At 45.5% G+C, this 15,400-nt stretch overlaps 1 protein-coding gene across 2 annotated transcripts; it reads left to right on the forward strand.

Annotated features, from left to right (window-relative positions):
* The first annotated feature begins 793 nt into the window (after window positions 1–793).
* LOC127616147 (nuclear receptor ROR-beta-like) lies at window positions 794–14,797 on the forward strand. Of its 2 annotated transcripts, none has more exons than XM_052087584.1 (10): window positions 794–1,203; window positions 6,764–6,849; window positions 6,932–7,073; window positions 8,553–9,074; window positions 10,079–10,200; window positions 10,330–10,462; window positions 10,907–11,014; window positions 11,904–12,014; window positions 12,214–12,323; window positions 12,411–14,797. In XM_052087584.1, exons 1-10 carry the CDS (start codon window positions 1,197–1,199, stop codon window positions 12,570–12,572), a joined length of 1,503 nt encoding a protein of 500 aa, XP_051943544.1. In that variant the 5' UTR covers window positions 794–1,196; the 3' UTR covers window positions 12,573–14,797. The 2 variants fall into 2 exon arrangements, with proteins under 2 accessions (XP_051943544.1, XP_051943545.1); XM_052087585.1 differs by lacking the exon at window positions 794–1,203 and adding an exon at window positions 2,957–5,110.
* The last annotated feature ends 603 nt before the right edge of the window (window positions 14,798–15,400 follow it).

Raw genomic sequence — 15,400 nt, forward strand, 5'->3', positions numbered from 1 at the left:
TAGATTTTTCTCTAATTATTTAAATATTGCCAATGCGCGATTTTTTTTAATTTACGTAATTAAATCAGAAGTCACTCACCAGTTACTTGCTTAGTGTATTCAAACAAAATTCGCGTATCGCTAAGTAATCAACTTTTCACTTGAATCATATACGGCAGTCTTAATTAACAGTACTTGTATTTGAATACAGGGCGGCCCGGTAGTCCAGTGGTTAGCACGTCGGCTTCACAGTGCAGAGGTACCGGGTTCGGTTCCAGCTCCGGCCTCCCTGTGTGGAGTTTGCATGTTCTCCCCGGGCCTGCGTGGGTTTTCTCCGGGTGCTCCGGTTTCCTCCCACATTCCAAAAATATGCATGGCAGGCTGGTTGAACACTCTAAATTGTCCCTAGGTGTGAGTGTGAGTGCAAATGGTTGTTCGTTTCTGTGTGCCCTGCGATTGGCTGGCAACCGATTCAGGGTGTCCCCCCTGCCTACTGCCCGGAGACAGCTGGGATAGGCTCCAGCACCCCCCGCGACCCTAGTGAGGATCAAGCGGCTCGGAAGATGAGTATTTGAATACAATGTAACGTCACTTTACCCACCTCTGGTGACGTCACATAAAATATTATGAACAGCAACAGGTGCAAATAAAACACAACTACAATTAACTCAGCGATCCTTAAACAACTTATCTAATCGCCTTTTGGCATGGAGGTTCGACAGGATGCTTCGCGCGCGCCCCCGCGGCCTCTCCTCTCAACAACCACTGCCACCTTAAGCTCGTCCCAGGGCGCGCGCGCGCGCTTTGCTTTGCGCGCGCCCCCGCCGCTCCTGCTCGAGGAGCTTGTGGCGGTGAGATCATGTGAGAGAGTCCACGCTTGGAGAAAGTAGGTTAGCAGGGTAGACTGAGAGGAAGGCGCTGACTTTGTGGCCCATCGTGTACACCGCGGGGGCTATTCGAGCCAAACAGCGCGCCGTTCGCAAGAGCGTTTATAGGATGCAATCCAAAGCGACTTTCTTCCTTGTTTTATTCCGCTCGGACTTCCACGAATCCTAGAGGACCATCGGGGTGGTTTTTTTTCCGACCCCCTCCCCGTATTTTCGTCTCGTCGTCCTTATTTACACAGCCACTTCTTTCTGGCTAGTCACCTGCAAGCGCAGCCAAATGTAGCCGAGCTTCCTTCTCCTGGAGCCGTTAAGAAGAAAGAACGCGTCAAAATGAGAGGTGAGTGCGTTCAAGTTAAGTCGCATCGCGTCGTGCGTGCTTGCCGCAAACTTGGCGGCGCGTTTTAATCGTCACGCCGAAGGAGTTGCGTGCCACATGTGCGCGCAAAGACAGACCCTCGCGGTGCGCCAGTTTTTGCGACCAAGCGCGCATTAAGTCGCCCCATGACAGGATTATGACTCAAGACCGCGGTGCTGTGCTTACTTTACTTGCAGCGGGGGGGGGGGGGGGGGGGGGGGGGGGGGGGGTTCCAATAAATTAATTTCAACCATAAAAGATGATGATTTTTGTGAATTTTCAATTCTGTACGGATTACTTGAACAATTGAATACGTTTGTGTATTTGTCTTTTTTTGTGGGGGGGGGGGTGATATAAACGAGAAGAAGAATTTCATGACATCTATCACTCCGGAGACCATCTGTGCATTTTGGTTTGGGTTGCATGTTTGTGTTATGCAATAGGAAGATGGGAGGGGCTTGAGACGAGATTGTTGTTACCCAAAACTACAATTATGTAATCGAGATGTTCGTTATTTATATACTTTCATCGTGTCAATCCCAGTGTAGATATACTGCGCATTAGTTCATCATCCAACTCTTTTAACAAGTGCCACATACTGTAGATCTGGTTGTGAGCAACGGAAAGACGCTGCAGATGAAAACAAAACTGGGCTTTTGGAACGTTGTTATTAAAAAAAAAGAAAGACAAGAAAATGTCGAATTTATTTTGCATGCCGTTTTTAGCAGGCCGATTGCGATGTCGTCGAGCTGGCATGGCCGTGCCAGCATGGCCGGCCGTGTGACTGTACAGAGGGAGAGGGACCTGGCTGTTCCACTGACCTAGTTATGTCACCCAACGTTACACAGCATGCGCAGCAGAGAAGGGGGGGGGGGGGCGGCTGAGGGAAGCGCCTGCCTTGCTTGCCTGCCTGCAGGCCATGTGCATAAAAGCCCACTGACAGTTGCCCTTGCACTTCAACTTGACTCTTCCCCAACCGCCACTGCGGAATGAACTTGAACTCGCTGCGCTGTCGGGCCGAGACCTCGACAGCGCAGCATATGATTAACATCTGTACATTCCCTCCGACGGTAACAGGCACTGAACCTTTAGAATGGTTCACGTTGAGAGCGAGATACTTTCAATTCCTAATCCTGTCAGCGAATTTAAGGTAGTATTAGAATGTAGGTGCCCTAAGCAATTTGGTTTAATGAAAATATAATTGGATAATAAATGAATGGGCGGCCCGGTAGTCCAGTGGTTAGCACGTCGGCTTCACAGTGCAGAGGTACCGGGTTCGATTCCAGCTGCGGCCTCCCTGTGTGGAGTTTGCATGTTCTCCCCGGGCCTGCGTGGGTTTTCTCCGGGTGCTCCGGTTTCCTCCCACATTCCCAAAAAAATATGCATGGCAGGCTGATTGAACACTCTAAATTGTCCCTAGGTGTGAGTGTGAGCGTGGATGGTTGTTCGTCTATGTGTGCCCTGCGATTGGCTGGCAACCGATTCAGGGTGTCCCCCGCCTACTGCCCGAAGACAGCTGGGATAGGCTGCAGCACCCTCCGCGACCCTAATGAGGATCAAGCGGCCCGGAAGATGAATGAATGAATAAATGAATGCAAAAAATGCTAATGATCTAAATGCCTTGCATTCACATGGACTCATGCCATGTGCTATTATTTTTTTTTTCCACGGGATGGTAGAGTACAGTGAACCCCCCACATATTCACAAATTCACCTAATCACATTACCCCTTGGTACCCCCACAAATAGATGACAGTAGCGTGCACTGTGCAGTAGTTGTTTTTATCACAGGAAGTACAGTAAACGAGCGGAGGGTGTGAGGAAGAAGCTAAGAAGGCCCCTGGTGGTGGGAGGTTCCCGTTTGGAGGCAGGATATCCAACTGTAAACAAATCAGAAGCCTTACTTTGTCACTTGATCTGTTCCCCATAGAAAAACGATTTATATGTACAGTATGTAACCCCTTCGGTATATTACAATTATTTTCCTCTCAATCAGGGGTGCGCCCAAATTGAATCGGGATCATTCTCGGGCTTTAGAAGAGCGGATTTTGGGCACTCCGGTTCGAAATGATTTGAGTCCATCGTTAGCATGCCGACATTACATCTGCATCACATCTGACAGACGGGGCCTTGAAAATCCTTTGCTGTTTTCAGCCACCCCCCACCACCCCCAGATTCACTGATGTTTTTTTTTAAGAGAGCGTCGCCATTTCAAAAGCCCTTAAAATCTCGGGATTGCACGCAAAGGCATAGTGCTCTACCACCTCAGCAAGAATAAAATGACGGGAGGCATGCATGCAACATGGCTCGATGTAATATAATGGAGAGTGTTACGGCAGAAGGTTGTTGCAAGATGACTGCGTGTGCTGCACCATCATCTGGCACCCCGCCGCGCCACATGACGCAATCAGCGTCGCCGAAACCCACGGAATGAAACCCCATGCCGTCATCCCTTCCAATTAGTAGCCAGCAAGTCACAACAAGGCCTCATTTGGCTCATTTGCTCTCAAAGTGTAGGCATACTGCAAATAGACAAGGGTATTACAACACATCAAGGAATGGGGGGGAAGATTATTATTCAGTTTGAAATGAGCTCATTAAAAAAAAAAAACGCAGAACAGCGGCTTCCTTCCACCAAGTGATGCCAAAGTGCGATCGAGCTGTGCTCATATTACGGCGCGCTAACTAGAACAGCTTGTACTCGTATTGAAACTGGCTGTGAGAGTATTGACATTCGTCACATACGTTGACATGCGTGTGACCACGCACACCAGGGGGGGGGGGCATGTGGGAAGGTCGACATCTTTTTCCCTTTCTGATACGTTACTGACACACTGACACGCTACCTGTTTGACACACTGGCCTACAGGCGTGCTTGTTATGCAATTACATTACTGGCAATCTGTTCCACCTGGAACAAAATGTTGGAAGACAAAAGTGGCTTTTCCGACGCATGATAACTAGCTCAGACGTTTAACTGGCTGAGAGCAACATCAACTGTTTCTTCTGGTTTCTTTCGCTCTGTGTCTCTTTTTTTTTTTAACAGGCCTGTCTTTCCGAGTAGGTAAATGTTGCCTTAAGCGGAACTTGTCTAGTGCCCCCGTGCCTTGGCAAAGTGATGGAAAAATGAATGTCAACAGAACTTTTTCCTCTGGTCTGTCTGGCTTTGACGGTTAGCGGTTAGCTATATGCTCACACTGGACTTCGACGGTACATACTGCGATACCATCTTTGGTCAAGAGATTAGAGACATGCCTGTGAAGCTGCAACATTGAGGGTGTGTGGCTGTATGGACATCTGTATTGTATTTCTGGCTCTTAGCGGGGGGATAAGAATAGACGCGGCTGTACCGAAGCTCACTGTCAAAGGCAGAGGAAACCGAAGAGATGGCATCCAGGTTACTTTGTCTGTACAGTAGCCGCATACGGTAGCTTGATCATTTTTGAACTGGCGTGTATCAGTAATAAAACACCATGTTTATTTCTTACGTCTTTTAAGACAGAACTGGAAAATGCCGTTTTTCCGGTATCATCGTTATTTCTCAGAGGCTTTAATTTGAACTGTTACGCAACCTCATTTTTCTGATGCAAGCTCCAAGGTTTAAGGAAAGATTTTTTAAAAAATTTTTTTCATGGAAGCAAGCGATTTGTTGAGCTCCACCTTAAAACTAGTCTGTGGAGCACAGTGATCTGCCTGCTTTTCCCTCCTTTCTTCCCCCCTCCCCATGCAGTGGGAAAGTGTGTCAGTGGGACAAAATGTCCACATGGGCTGACAGGCTACAGCAACCAAGCGACGGCTGACTCAGCCAATACCAAGCAAGCTGCCGTCACAGCCCGGCCAATGGGATCGCGAGAATCCGGCGAGGACGGATCGCCGACATGTTGCTAGAGTGAGCCGGCTGAATGAGTGCTGTGAGGAATGCTCACAGATGAGAGTTATATAATCAAGAGATGGGGGGCGGGGGGAGCCTCGAAGGAAGAGGGTGGAGGGTTTTTTTTCTTTCCATTGCATGCCGGCAGCTGCCCGGATCGTTTGGAGTACAGTATTTTAGTCAGAGAGCTTTAGACCCGAACGGGTCAGAGAGTATGTATTCGTGGTGGCAAGTTGCCTTTCAAAGTAAGAGTCGCATGACTCAACGAATGTGGATCAGACAAAACTCAAGAGCTTTGAGATCCAAAAATAAATGAATAACCCACACCAACAAACATCTTATGATGTTGTTGTTTTGCCTCCGATGAGACAGAAAAAAAGGCTCTTTGTTCATCTCAGTGTGCAACAGTCATGTGATCCCCTTATCTGTTTGTGCAATCTGTTCCTTTGTGGGGGGCCTCATGCAGGGTGCACACAAACACAGTTGAAGGCAAGTTCGCTTCTCAGAGTCTTTTTGTGTGCACACGATGTGAGACGTTCCAGTTCCTTTTTTTTTTTCTTCACAAGACCGTGTTTATTTGCGTTAGTTTCCGTTGCCGCTCACTCGTCTCCTTTTTATATTACAAATGTCAAAAACAACATAAATATGCAAAATAAATCATTTAGTCCTATTCACAAATGACGTGCAAGTTTATGTTTCTTTTCAAACTAGATCTCAGACTAAACTCAAAGGTGAGTTTGAGAACCATTTTGCTCTTAAAGACCAAACGTCAAGACTTCAAACAAAAACACTTTGCACTTTGTGTCAGTTGGAAGTGAAGCGCCACCGTTTGATTCGGAGCACAAAGAATTACAGAACGCCTAACTGTGACAAGATAAGGCCGCGGCTCGCCGTTTCTAGGTCAACGGACGACACAATGGATATTATTTGGGTTGCGATTTACAAGCGAGGACAACAAGGCAGCGCTGTGCGGATGGACTGCGCTAAAAGACAGGCAAAGTTCACAACCGCCATCATAAAGCAATAGAAAAGCCGCTCGCCCGAGTGCAGAAAAGACTTTCCGTCGGGGCTGACGTGTTATTCGGGACGTTTGATGAAACATGAGCACGTGTCTTAAAGGAAGGCCTTGGTTTTGTTGAAATCTGCTCAAAGTCTCTCACAAGGGGTGTGGCAGAGTATCTTCTCGTTGAGCCGAATAAATGTTTAATCTTCACATAGTATTATTACCGGGTACTTGTACACAACAAATTGATGGATTAGTAGTTTGGAAATCAGTCAACTATCTGTTTGTTTGTTGACTTATTGTGAGTGGAAACAGAGGAGCAAAATGATTACAAAATTTGGAGGTTGACACACATGATCCGCTTTCGTGGGCCACATAAAATAATGTGGCGGGCCAGATCTGGCCCCCGGGCCTCGAGTTTGAGCCCTATGGGTTAAACGATGAGAAAAAAAAAACACACACACAACTTGGGCAATCGACGCGCTCCCAATAAGAAAGTATGCTAACAGAAGCCAGCTGATTGTGTGTTTTAGGTCGGACTAAATGCGCCAACTATTTTAGTGTTGGCAGCAATTCGGGAACCAATGGTCTCTTGTTTCCTTTCCATTGTCAAATCTATTTTCGGAATTTTGTTCTGACCTGCTCAATTTTGTTTTTTGGTCCTGCAGCTCAAATCGAGGTCATCCCCTGTAAAATCTGCGGGGACAAGTCCTCGGGGATCCACTACGGGGTCATTACCTGTGAAGGCTGCAAGGTAAGAAAGGAACACGAGAGATGCTTCAATGTATTTGTCGGACCTCAAATGTTCATGGGTCCGCCGGGTGCGTCCCTTGTAGGGGTTCTTCCGTCGCAGCCAGCAAAACAACGCCATGTACTCGTGCTCGCGCCAGAGGAACTGTTTGATCGACCGAACGAACCGCAACCGCTGCCAGCACTGTCGTCTGCAGAAGTGTCTGGCTTTGGGCATGAGCCGAGATGGTAAACGGAACTTATTCCTTTTTGCACACCTCCACATGCTCTTTTCACGATTACCCTCGTGTGGCCGAATCGCAAAGTGTCGCAGCTGTGAGGTTTTTTAGTCGAGACTTTAAATAAAGTGGTGTAGCTGTGTCACACATTCCGCTCAGTTGATACCGGGTGAATCTGAAGCTCTCGGTGTTAATGGTGTTAAACTTCAGCTGTTGGAGAGATGCCTCAAAACTTGCGTCCTACTCTCTTTTGGGCCGCGGAGAGAAAACGAATCCAGTGTAGAATTGTCATGGAGGAAACGAGATATCAAGGCTGGAACATACAGTACTACTTGGAGGACCAGAGTCCAAAACTGTTATCGTCCAGAGCAATAAAATGGAGAACTTTATACTGCTCGTATGTGCCGGCAGATACGTTTGCTGGATGTCACGTGTTGTTCACCGTGGAATATACTCGATTATTCTAATTCGATGTACGGCTGTTTACGGTTCTAAGGTGAATGAAGACGAACCGTAAGAAAAGAAAAAAAATGCCACTATGACAAATTAGTTGACACGATATTGTATTGATCATAAAATGAGATACAATACAATACATGCTATATAAATCAGCATGTATTGTATTGTATTGTATTGTGTGCGTTTCATTGAAGTATCTCATTTTATGATCAATACATGCCCACGGTGGATCAAAAAAAAAGCAGAGTTCCCCATATTGCCAGATGTTTGAGAGCATTTTGAGTGATCCGTCAAGACCCACGGAATATTGTGTTCTGTCACAATATAGGCGCCAAACGTACCAAAAGTTCAATCTTTTTCTGTTTCTTTTAAATCAGTATTAGAACATTGTTTGGTTTCACCAAAGGCATCAGTTTCTGACGCAAAAAACAATGAAAACAAGCGACGTGTTACTCTTTTTTTTGCAACACCTCAAACGATAAAACAAGACTGACAAAGCGCTTTTGATGTCAAAATATGAATAAATTCACACATCTGCAACAATGAAGTGCGCCGACTCACGGCATGCCTCGAGTTGAATGTCCGTCTGCTTTTTTACATGCCGTTCATCATACACTCCATGAAATGCATCATCTTTTTTCATGATTGGGGCAAAGACATTCGACTACCTAACCATATCACATATTCTATTTGTAGCTTACATGTACGTCCTCAAATGCTAGGTGACATTTCGCTCTCCTAATCCAAGCGGCAATTTCTGACTCACCCCCTGATCTTCAGCTTCTACTCAAAAGCTGTGCTGATCTCAAATGTAAAGTGAAGCGGCGCCCCCACGTGCAGTGATTGCAGTGGTTTACGAACCTAAATCTCCTCTTCCACACCTACCCGCTGAAAAACCTACTCAACAAATATACCTGCTGGCAGTAAACAAATGTAAACATCCACAGTGCTGGATGAGTGAATAGTAAATGAGTAAATAACGTATGAGGTTTCATGATCCAATGACCCAAATGGATTTAACTCTCCACAGCGGTGAAGTTTGGTCGCATGTCCAAAAAGCAGCGCGACAGCCTGTACGCTGAGGTGCAGAAGCATCAGAAATCCCAGGAGTGCGTGGGCTCCGGAGACGGGGTCTCGACAACACCCAGGGAGGACGGTGCATGCGGCGGGAGCGGAGAGGACGGCGAGGGAGCTTTGAGCCGTTCCTACAGCACCGGGGGCTCCAGCTCCACCCTCAGCGACCTCGATGACATCGCGGCACTCCCCGACTTATTTGACCTACCGCTGACCCCCGAGGAGGCCAGCGAGTATTGCAGCCTGGAGCTACTGGGCGGAAGCGGAGGGACCAGCACAGGAAATACCTCCAACTCATCATCCGCTTCTTCCTCTTCGTCATCCCCGTCCAATCAAAATTCTCCGCAGCAGACGATAGACGGGTCTGACAACAGTGGCATCCAGCTCTTGCACACACATTCTCTCACGCTTCCCCTGCTTGGAGACACACACGCGCTGCTGGACCAGTTGCCCGATGACTGCTCAATAACAGACCTTGGTGAGTTGCGACACGCCACACGACCGCAATTTTCACCGATGCGAAATTGAAAAAGTGACCAAAAAAATGCATTGATAGTCCAAAGAAAGCTCATGGGGAACTTTTCCGGAGCCAAAAGTACTTGTTTTGCAAATGTCATCTTTGATTGTGTCGTGTGAATACTCCAGCTACAAGGATGTCTTTTTTGATTCCCTTAAGTTACGAATAAAAGCTTGCATCGTGCAATGCGCCTCGCCGTCGGATTACACCACGTCAAACACAAGCCGCGAAAGTGTTTTGGGATCATATTTCTGGTTTAAAATGTAAACAAAAGCAAATATGATCACCTTCAAGGGCAATGATGCTGCGAAGCGCATGATTTACGAGATCGAGTGGTTTTGAAGTCGATTGTGGTTTGTTATCCACATTGTTGGTCAGATGCCAAGCCAATGAAGTGCAAGCCAAGAAAAATTAAAATGGAACTTATTGAGAAGGGAATACAATACAAGACAGCTTTACTTAACTCGAGCTTTCACCACCGCTGCAGCTCTCACAAAGCGCTTGACAGAATATTTAAAATACCATGTCCAAGAAACCAGAATATTGATCCATATATACGGTGCAACCGGTTATAAGGCGCACGTCGGCTGGGTGTATGGCAGTGCCATCTGCATAGAAATGAAACAAATTTGATGTAAATTAAAGCAAAATATGATTTATGTCGTGAACAATAATGGTCCCAGCGCAGAGCCTTGAGGGACGCCTTCTTTTCCGATATTCTAATACCTTCATAGAACAACGGCCTGGCTTCGGCTTGTGATATCATTGACACACCACTCAACCGCTTGTTTAAAAATATATAACTGAAAGACGAGCAAACAAGAAACCAGTGACGCAAGGTCACGCCGCCATGATTTTTAGATCGCTAAACCAAATCAGGTTGTCGAGCTCTCAAATGTTTGACTCGTGTTCCAAATCCTTTGAGTGATGAATATGCTTCTCTGGTTGTTGTATTTGGTTTGCAGAGCGAATCTCGCAATGTATTGTGAAGTCTCACATGGAGACATGTCAGTACAGCGCTGAAGACATGAAGAGATTCAACTTGGTCCAATACACACCTGAGGAAACGCGTGCTTTTCAGAACAAGGTACGTATTATCTCCCCAACAGTAACAGATTTAACTATTCAGATAAAGCCGCGAACTGCCTCTGTTCAAGTGCTGTTCATATTTGACTGATGAAACCACTCTAAACAAGTCCATTTTTCTGTTGATCAGTCAGCCGAGTGGATGTGGCAGGAGTGCGCACACCACATTACAAATGCCATCCAATACGTGGTGGAGTTTGCCAAACGAATCGCTGGATTTATGGATCTTTGCCAGAATGACCAGATTATATTGCTGAAAGCAGGTCAGTGTACAGTCCACAACGGGTATATTTAGAAATCATAAGTCACAAGAGTTTTCGACTCGAGTAAACAGGAATCTAAAACTTGCTAACTTGAGTTCCTTCTTGTTTTTTTTTGTCTCCTTCTCTTCCTTCTTTTGCCCCATTTCTTTGGACAATGGGGAGGAAAAAAAACATTATTCTGGAAAATGTGTGACAAATTTTCTTTATATAAATAATGGGAAAAAAACATGTATTTGACAATGGGTTTATGTTCTGTAAACGAACTATTTCAAATATACATTTATGAATATATGTTTGTCACATATGATGCATATTAATCTGAAACCAAATTTACATGTGTCCGTGTGTTCATGTTGGAGTATTTTCGGCCCCTCTGTGAATCCCCCGTCCAACTCCCTCCTCGTGCACTTCTCCACATCTTTGCCACTATGGCTACGCTTTCAGGATGCCTGGAGGTCTTGCTGATTCGGATGTGCCGGGCTTTTAACGTCAACAACAGCAGCATTTTCTTCAATGGAAAATTTGCCTTGCCTCAGTTCTTCAAAGCGCTCGGTGAGCATCGCATGAGGATTTTATCACCTTTTCAAAAGCTTCAAAATATTGACGTCCACACACCTGCTGTACCCTATGCTTGTCATGTCCAAATGCCAACACGAAATCCAAATATTTTCTCAGTATGCTTTCATCAAAAGTGTTTAATTTATCCTAAAAATCAATGTTGTCTACATCAAGATACAACAGGAGCAAGCGGAAAGTCAATGTACGTACTTGAAGTAGTGCTAAGGGTTAAGCGCAAGAAGATGGAGAGCACCAACGTTCACACAGAAACATGCGTCACTGCGTTTGCGTCATTCCTAGGTACCAGAGGTTGTAAATATAATACGGGGGCGTTTTTAAAAGGAACGCGATAATTAGCTCACACGTACCAATTAGTTCATTCTGCTGTCGGTGAACCAAACTTGAGTCGTAAAAAAAGACACACAACGAAACTGCACTTCAAGCACATTTTGTTTGTTTCATTCCAAATCGACTTTGGGGCTGAAACGCTGAAAATTGTGTCAATCAGTCCGTGTCCAAATATTTCTGGACCTGACTGTCCCTCCCTTGTGTAAAACTGAAGCCAGATACTTAGTGACTCAACACTGTCTCCTCTGGTTGAAAATGGAATTGCATTACTGTTGGATTGCCAAAAGGGGGAAAAAAGTACAAATATATGCTGTATGTCAGTGCTACCTTAAGAAGCAGAGATTCTTGGACCTCAAAACGTCTTCATGGACAAGTGCGTTATAGACATTATGATTTTGTGCATATACACAGAGAGGGAGAGAGAGAGAGAGCAATACACTATGATCGTAAAATGGAGGCCGTCTTCAAAACTCAACTTAGCCCTTTGACACTTGTCATCAAGTAATTCAATGACTTTCTCAATGTGTTTATTCAGGTTGTGACGACCTGGTGAGTGCAGTATTTGAACTGGGCAAAGGACTCTGCCGCCTCCAGCTGTCTGATGAAGAGGTGGCTTTGTTTAGCGCCGCTGTTCTTCTCTCCCCTGGTGATTATTATTCTTCTTTATGTATTTTCTGGGAGTCGTTTGAAATTCACTCCTGCATCATCATCAGCGTATGTGCTGTACATTGATCCTGTCACATATCCACGGTATATCGATGACTGTATTCAATAAACGGACTCGCTGGCTGAGCAAAAATCACGACGCTTTCACCGAACGTGCCATTATTGTGATTTTTTTCCAGATCGGCCGTGGCTGATGGATGGCCAAAAGGTTCAGAAGCTTCAGGAACAAGTTTACCTGGCTCTGCAGCACAGCCTTCTTAAGAGCGCTTCTGAGGAGAAACTGGACAAGGTAAAAGGAGGCCGCCATGACGCCTCATAAGCAAATGCCGACGTCAGCAGAAAAATAAAGCTCACCCGCATCTTCGATCCTCCGCAGATGCTGTCCAAACTACCCATCATGAAATCTATTTGTCACCTCCACATTGACAAACTGGAGTTTTTCCGCTTGGTCCACCCGGAGACCGCGTACAGTTTCCCTCCGCTGTACCGAGAGGTGTTTGGAACCGACCTTTCCCTGCCCGACTCCACCAACAGCTAGACACGACGGACCGACTGACAGAAAGACTGACCGACTGACACAGAGAGAGATGGAGGGAGTGCGTTTAGCGGAAGGGAAAAGGAGAGACAGAGTCGGATCCAATATGTTGATGTTCAACAACCAGCAGTTAGCAGACAATCCAGGACTTAAAAGACTCCGTCTCCCGTGATTCCAAAGTCGCCCTCCACTTTCCCAGCAGGCAAAGCACCTTAACACTACAAGACCGCGCACGCTCTGCGTATTGTAGCAGCACCGACGAGCAGATGCACGAGGCGGACGCCAGTTTTGAAAACTTGCGTAACGTCTGACCCGCGGCGGATCGCCCAACCGGTCATGAATGTACCTCGACGAGCACCAGTGCACAAGCAACGACTCAACGGTGAATGTATAACCCTTGTCACGCTTAGACGGTTTCATACATGCTCGTAGAAAGAAGATTTCAGTCAATATTGATCCCTCGGTATGGTATGTGTGTGCGGATATTCGTACTAAAACCGCCCTATTAGTGTACTGACACTTAGGGACCAAGATCACAAGTCATTTTATACAAAAAAGAAGAAAAAAAAACCAACTACAAAAACAACTTGAGCTCCCCGAGCCGCTTCGCTCACATTTCGCCTGCGTTTCGGTGCTGCCTTGAGAAAACCTCAGTTCCCACGCGTCCCTTTTCCTTGCAAATGCCACTTAAGAGACAGGGCACGATGAAATGATCTTTAATTTATATACACATTTATATACAAATATTTTAAATAAGAGTGTAAATAGATGACTATGTGCGACTGCGGAGAGTGTTGGGAGCGCGTGAGATTAGTTCAGAGCGAAAGGGAGAGAAAAGTGAGATGCACACAAAAGGAAGCTGATATTCGGACTCTGGACTACTTTCCTCTCTATTTAGTACTCTCAGGTTTCCATGACAACACCCAGCACCCTTTGTCCCCACTCCGCCGCACCCCATGACAACAAACCCACCAAGTGGGTGAACAGACACTTGTTGTACAGATGCAAACGGGGGCAGCAGCGTGTCCGTCCGACGGAGGAAACAAATTGCCTTTGTTGGGCATTTAAACTGAGCTCTGATGTTGATGATGACTGTGCCCCCCCTCGCCTGAAGAAACAAAAGGAGGACAAACGGGACTCGAAAGGAAAAGAGCAAGCAAGCCACACTTTAGGAACCTGAGACAAGGGGATACACGGTATCGCCCCCTCCCCCCCCCCCCCTTTCCCCTCGTCAATCTGTTTCTAACCAGCAGTCGGGTGTTGTTTCCTTCAATCACTTATGCGGTCGCACTTGTTCAGGTACCCGACGGTCCACAATTTGTATCATAACACCTTCCTGACTGGTTGGAGCAACTGTATTATTTGTAGAAATGCTGTTCTTTCCACTTTTAGTCCCAACACTTGTTTGAATAAAAAGCACTTACAATCCCCCCCCCCCGCCACCCGTTTCTCAGTGGACACTAGTCTTATGCCAGACGGAGCTACCAGCTGCCCCCCTGAGTTGGACCTCAAAGCCTGTAAGACTTTCTTGTTTATCTTTTTTTGTTTTTCGGTTCACGCAAGATCCTTCAAAGTTTCGGTGCGTTTCACTTGAACAAAAAGTCAACTCCCGGAGGAGGTTGTTTCAGCATTACTTACTTACTTGGGGTGCTGGGAAGTTTTTAAGGCCTGCCGCCTGCCGCTCAGGGAGCTAGCTGTGATCTCTTGTCGCTTCTATGAGCAGCCTCGTCCTCCTCACGCCTTTGCACCCCATCACCATAATCAGTGTGGACGTAAATGTTCTACTTTTGTGAATGTTGCTCACAAACTGCCCCGGGACCCCTTCCCGTTTGTCCTAATATTGTAACTTTAAATTTATGAGCATTTATATAGGAACACAAACAAATCCGTTTTAAAGATCAACTCCATTCTTTAAGTTTTTATGTTTTTTTTTTCCTTTTGCTGTGATCTTCACTTATTTGTCGCGTATCCACTTTCTTTACATGTCTCCACTTTTTTGGCCTTTCCAGTCAGTAATCGTTTTATTTAATTGGCAAATAATTGGGGAAAAGTCCATAAAAGGACTATCGTCTCCCTTTTCTTTCCTTGTAAGAAAAAAAATGTACAAGAGATATACTACTAGTGAGTCACACTACTAAGTGAGTCACACAGCTCAATATATATTGTTGTCCAATGGGATACATTATATGTGGTTTTAAGAATGTAATAAATGGTTTCTTCTTTAGAAATGTCTGTCAAGTTAATGTCATTTTAAATAGAACCGTCATTCTCACCACTGGGCTTTGTTCATCATTCGTTCGTGCGACCTCCAGTGGACGGAATTAGAAACAACAGTTACTTTTATTGAAAATTGACAGGTCATTTGTTGAAGTGCAAGAATCATGCCCGTGGACCGAATTATGGGCCAGGTATTAATCTATGAACGGGCAAATATATTTAAACTTTTCATTAGAATTGTTATTTGAACAATCCTCTTCATCGTGCTGTAGCATTTTTACCACCAAGCGGTGTCAGGAAGAAACGCAATTAAAAAAAAAAGTTCACCTGGAAATATTGCAATAAAATAAAAAAAATGCAAAAATAATGCAAACATACGTTAGTAGTCAAAAGTTTTGATACACTTTCGAGTCCTACGGAAACTGTCCAACATTATTAACGGTAATGTCAAATAATGATACCATAGCAAACGTTCATTGATCAGATTTACGGTCGCTCCAGCATCATGTTTGATTACTTATATATATTCACGTATTCTAACCATTTGGTTGGTGTAAGCCCAGTTCGAGTGTTTGTGCAACGAATGAATGGTTATTCCAATTATAAAGTTAGAC

The sequence above is a fragment of the Hippocampus zosterae genome, chromosome 15 (genome assembly GCF_025434085.1).
Source record: "Hippocampus zosterae strain Florida chromosome 15, ASM2543408v3, whole genome shotgun sequence".
NCBI lineage: Eukaryota > Metazoa > Chordata > Actinopteri > Syngnathiformes > Syngnathidae > Hippocampus > Hippocampus zosterae.

Coding starts and splice junctions, on each gene's coding strand:
- LOC127616147 (XM_052087584.1), top strand. Junction 11,015..11,903: donor TCAGTTCTTCAAAGCGCTCG/GTGAGCATCGCA, acceptor GTGTTTATTCAG/GTTGTGACGACCTGGTGAGT. Junction 12,015..12,213: donor CGCTGTTCTTCTCTCCCCTG/GTGATTATTATT, acceptor ATTTTTTTCCAG/ATCGGCCGTGGCTGATGGAT.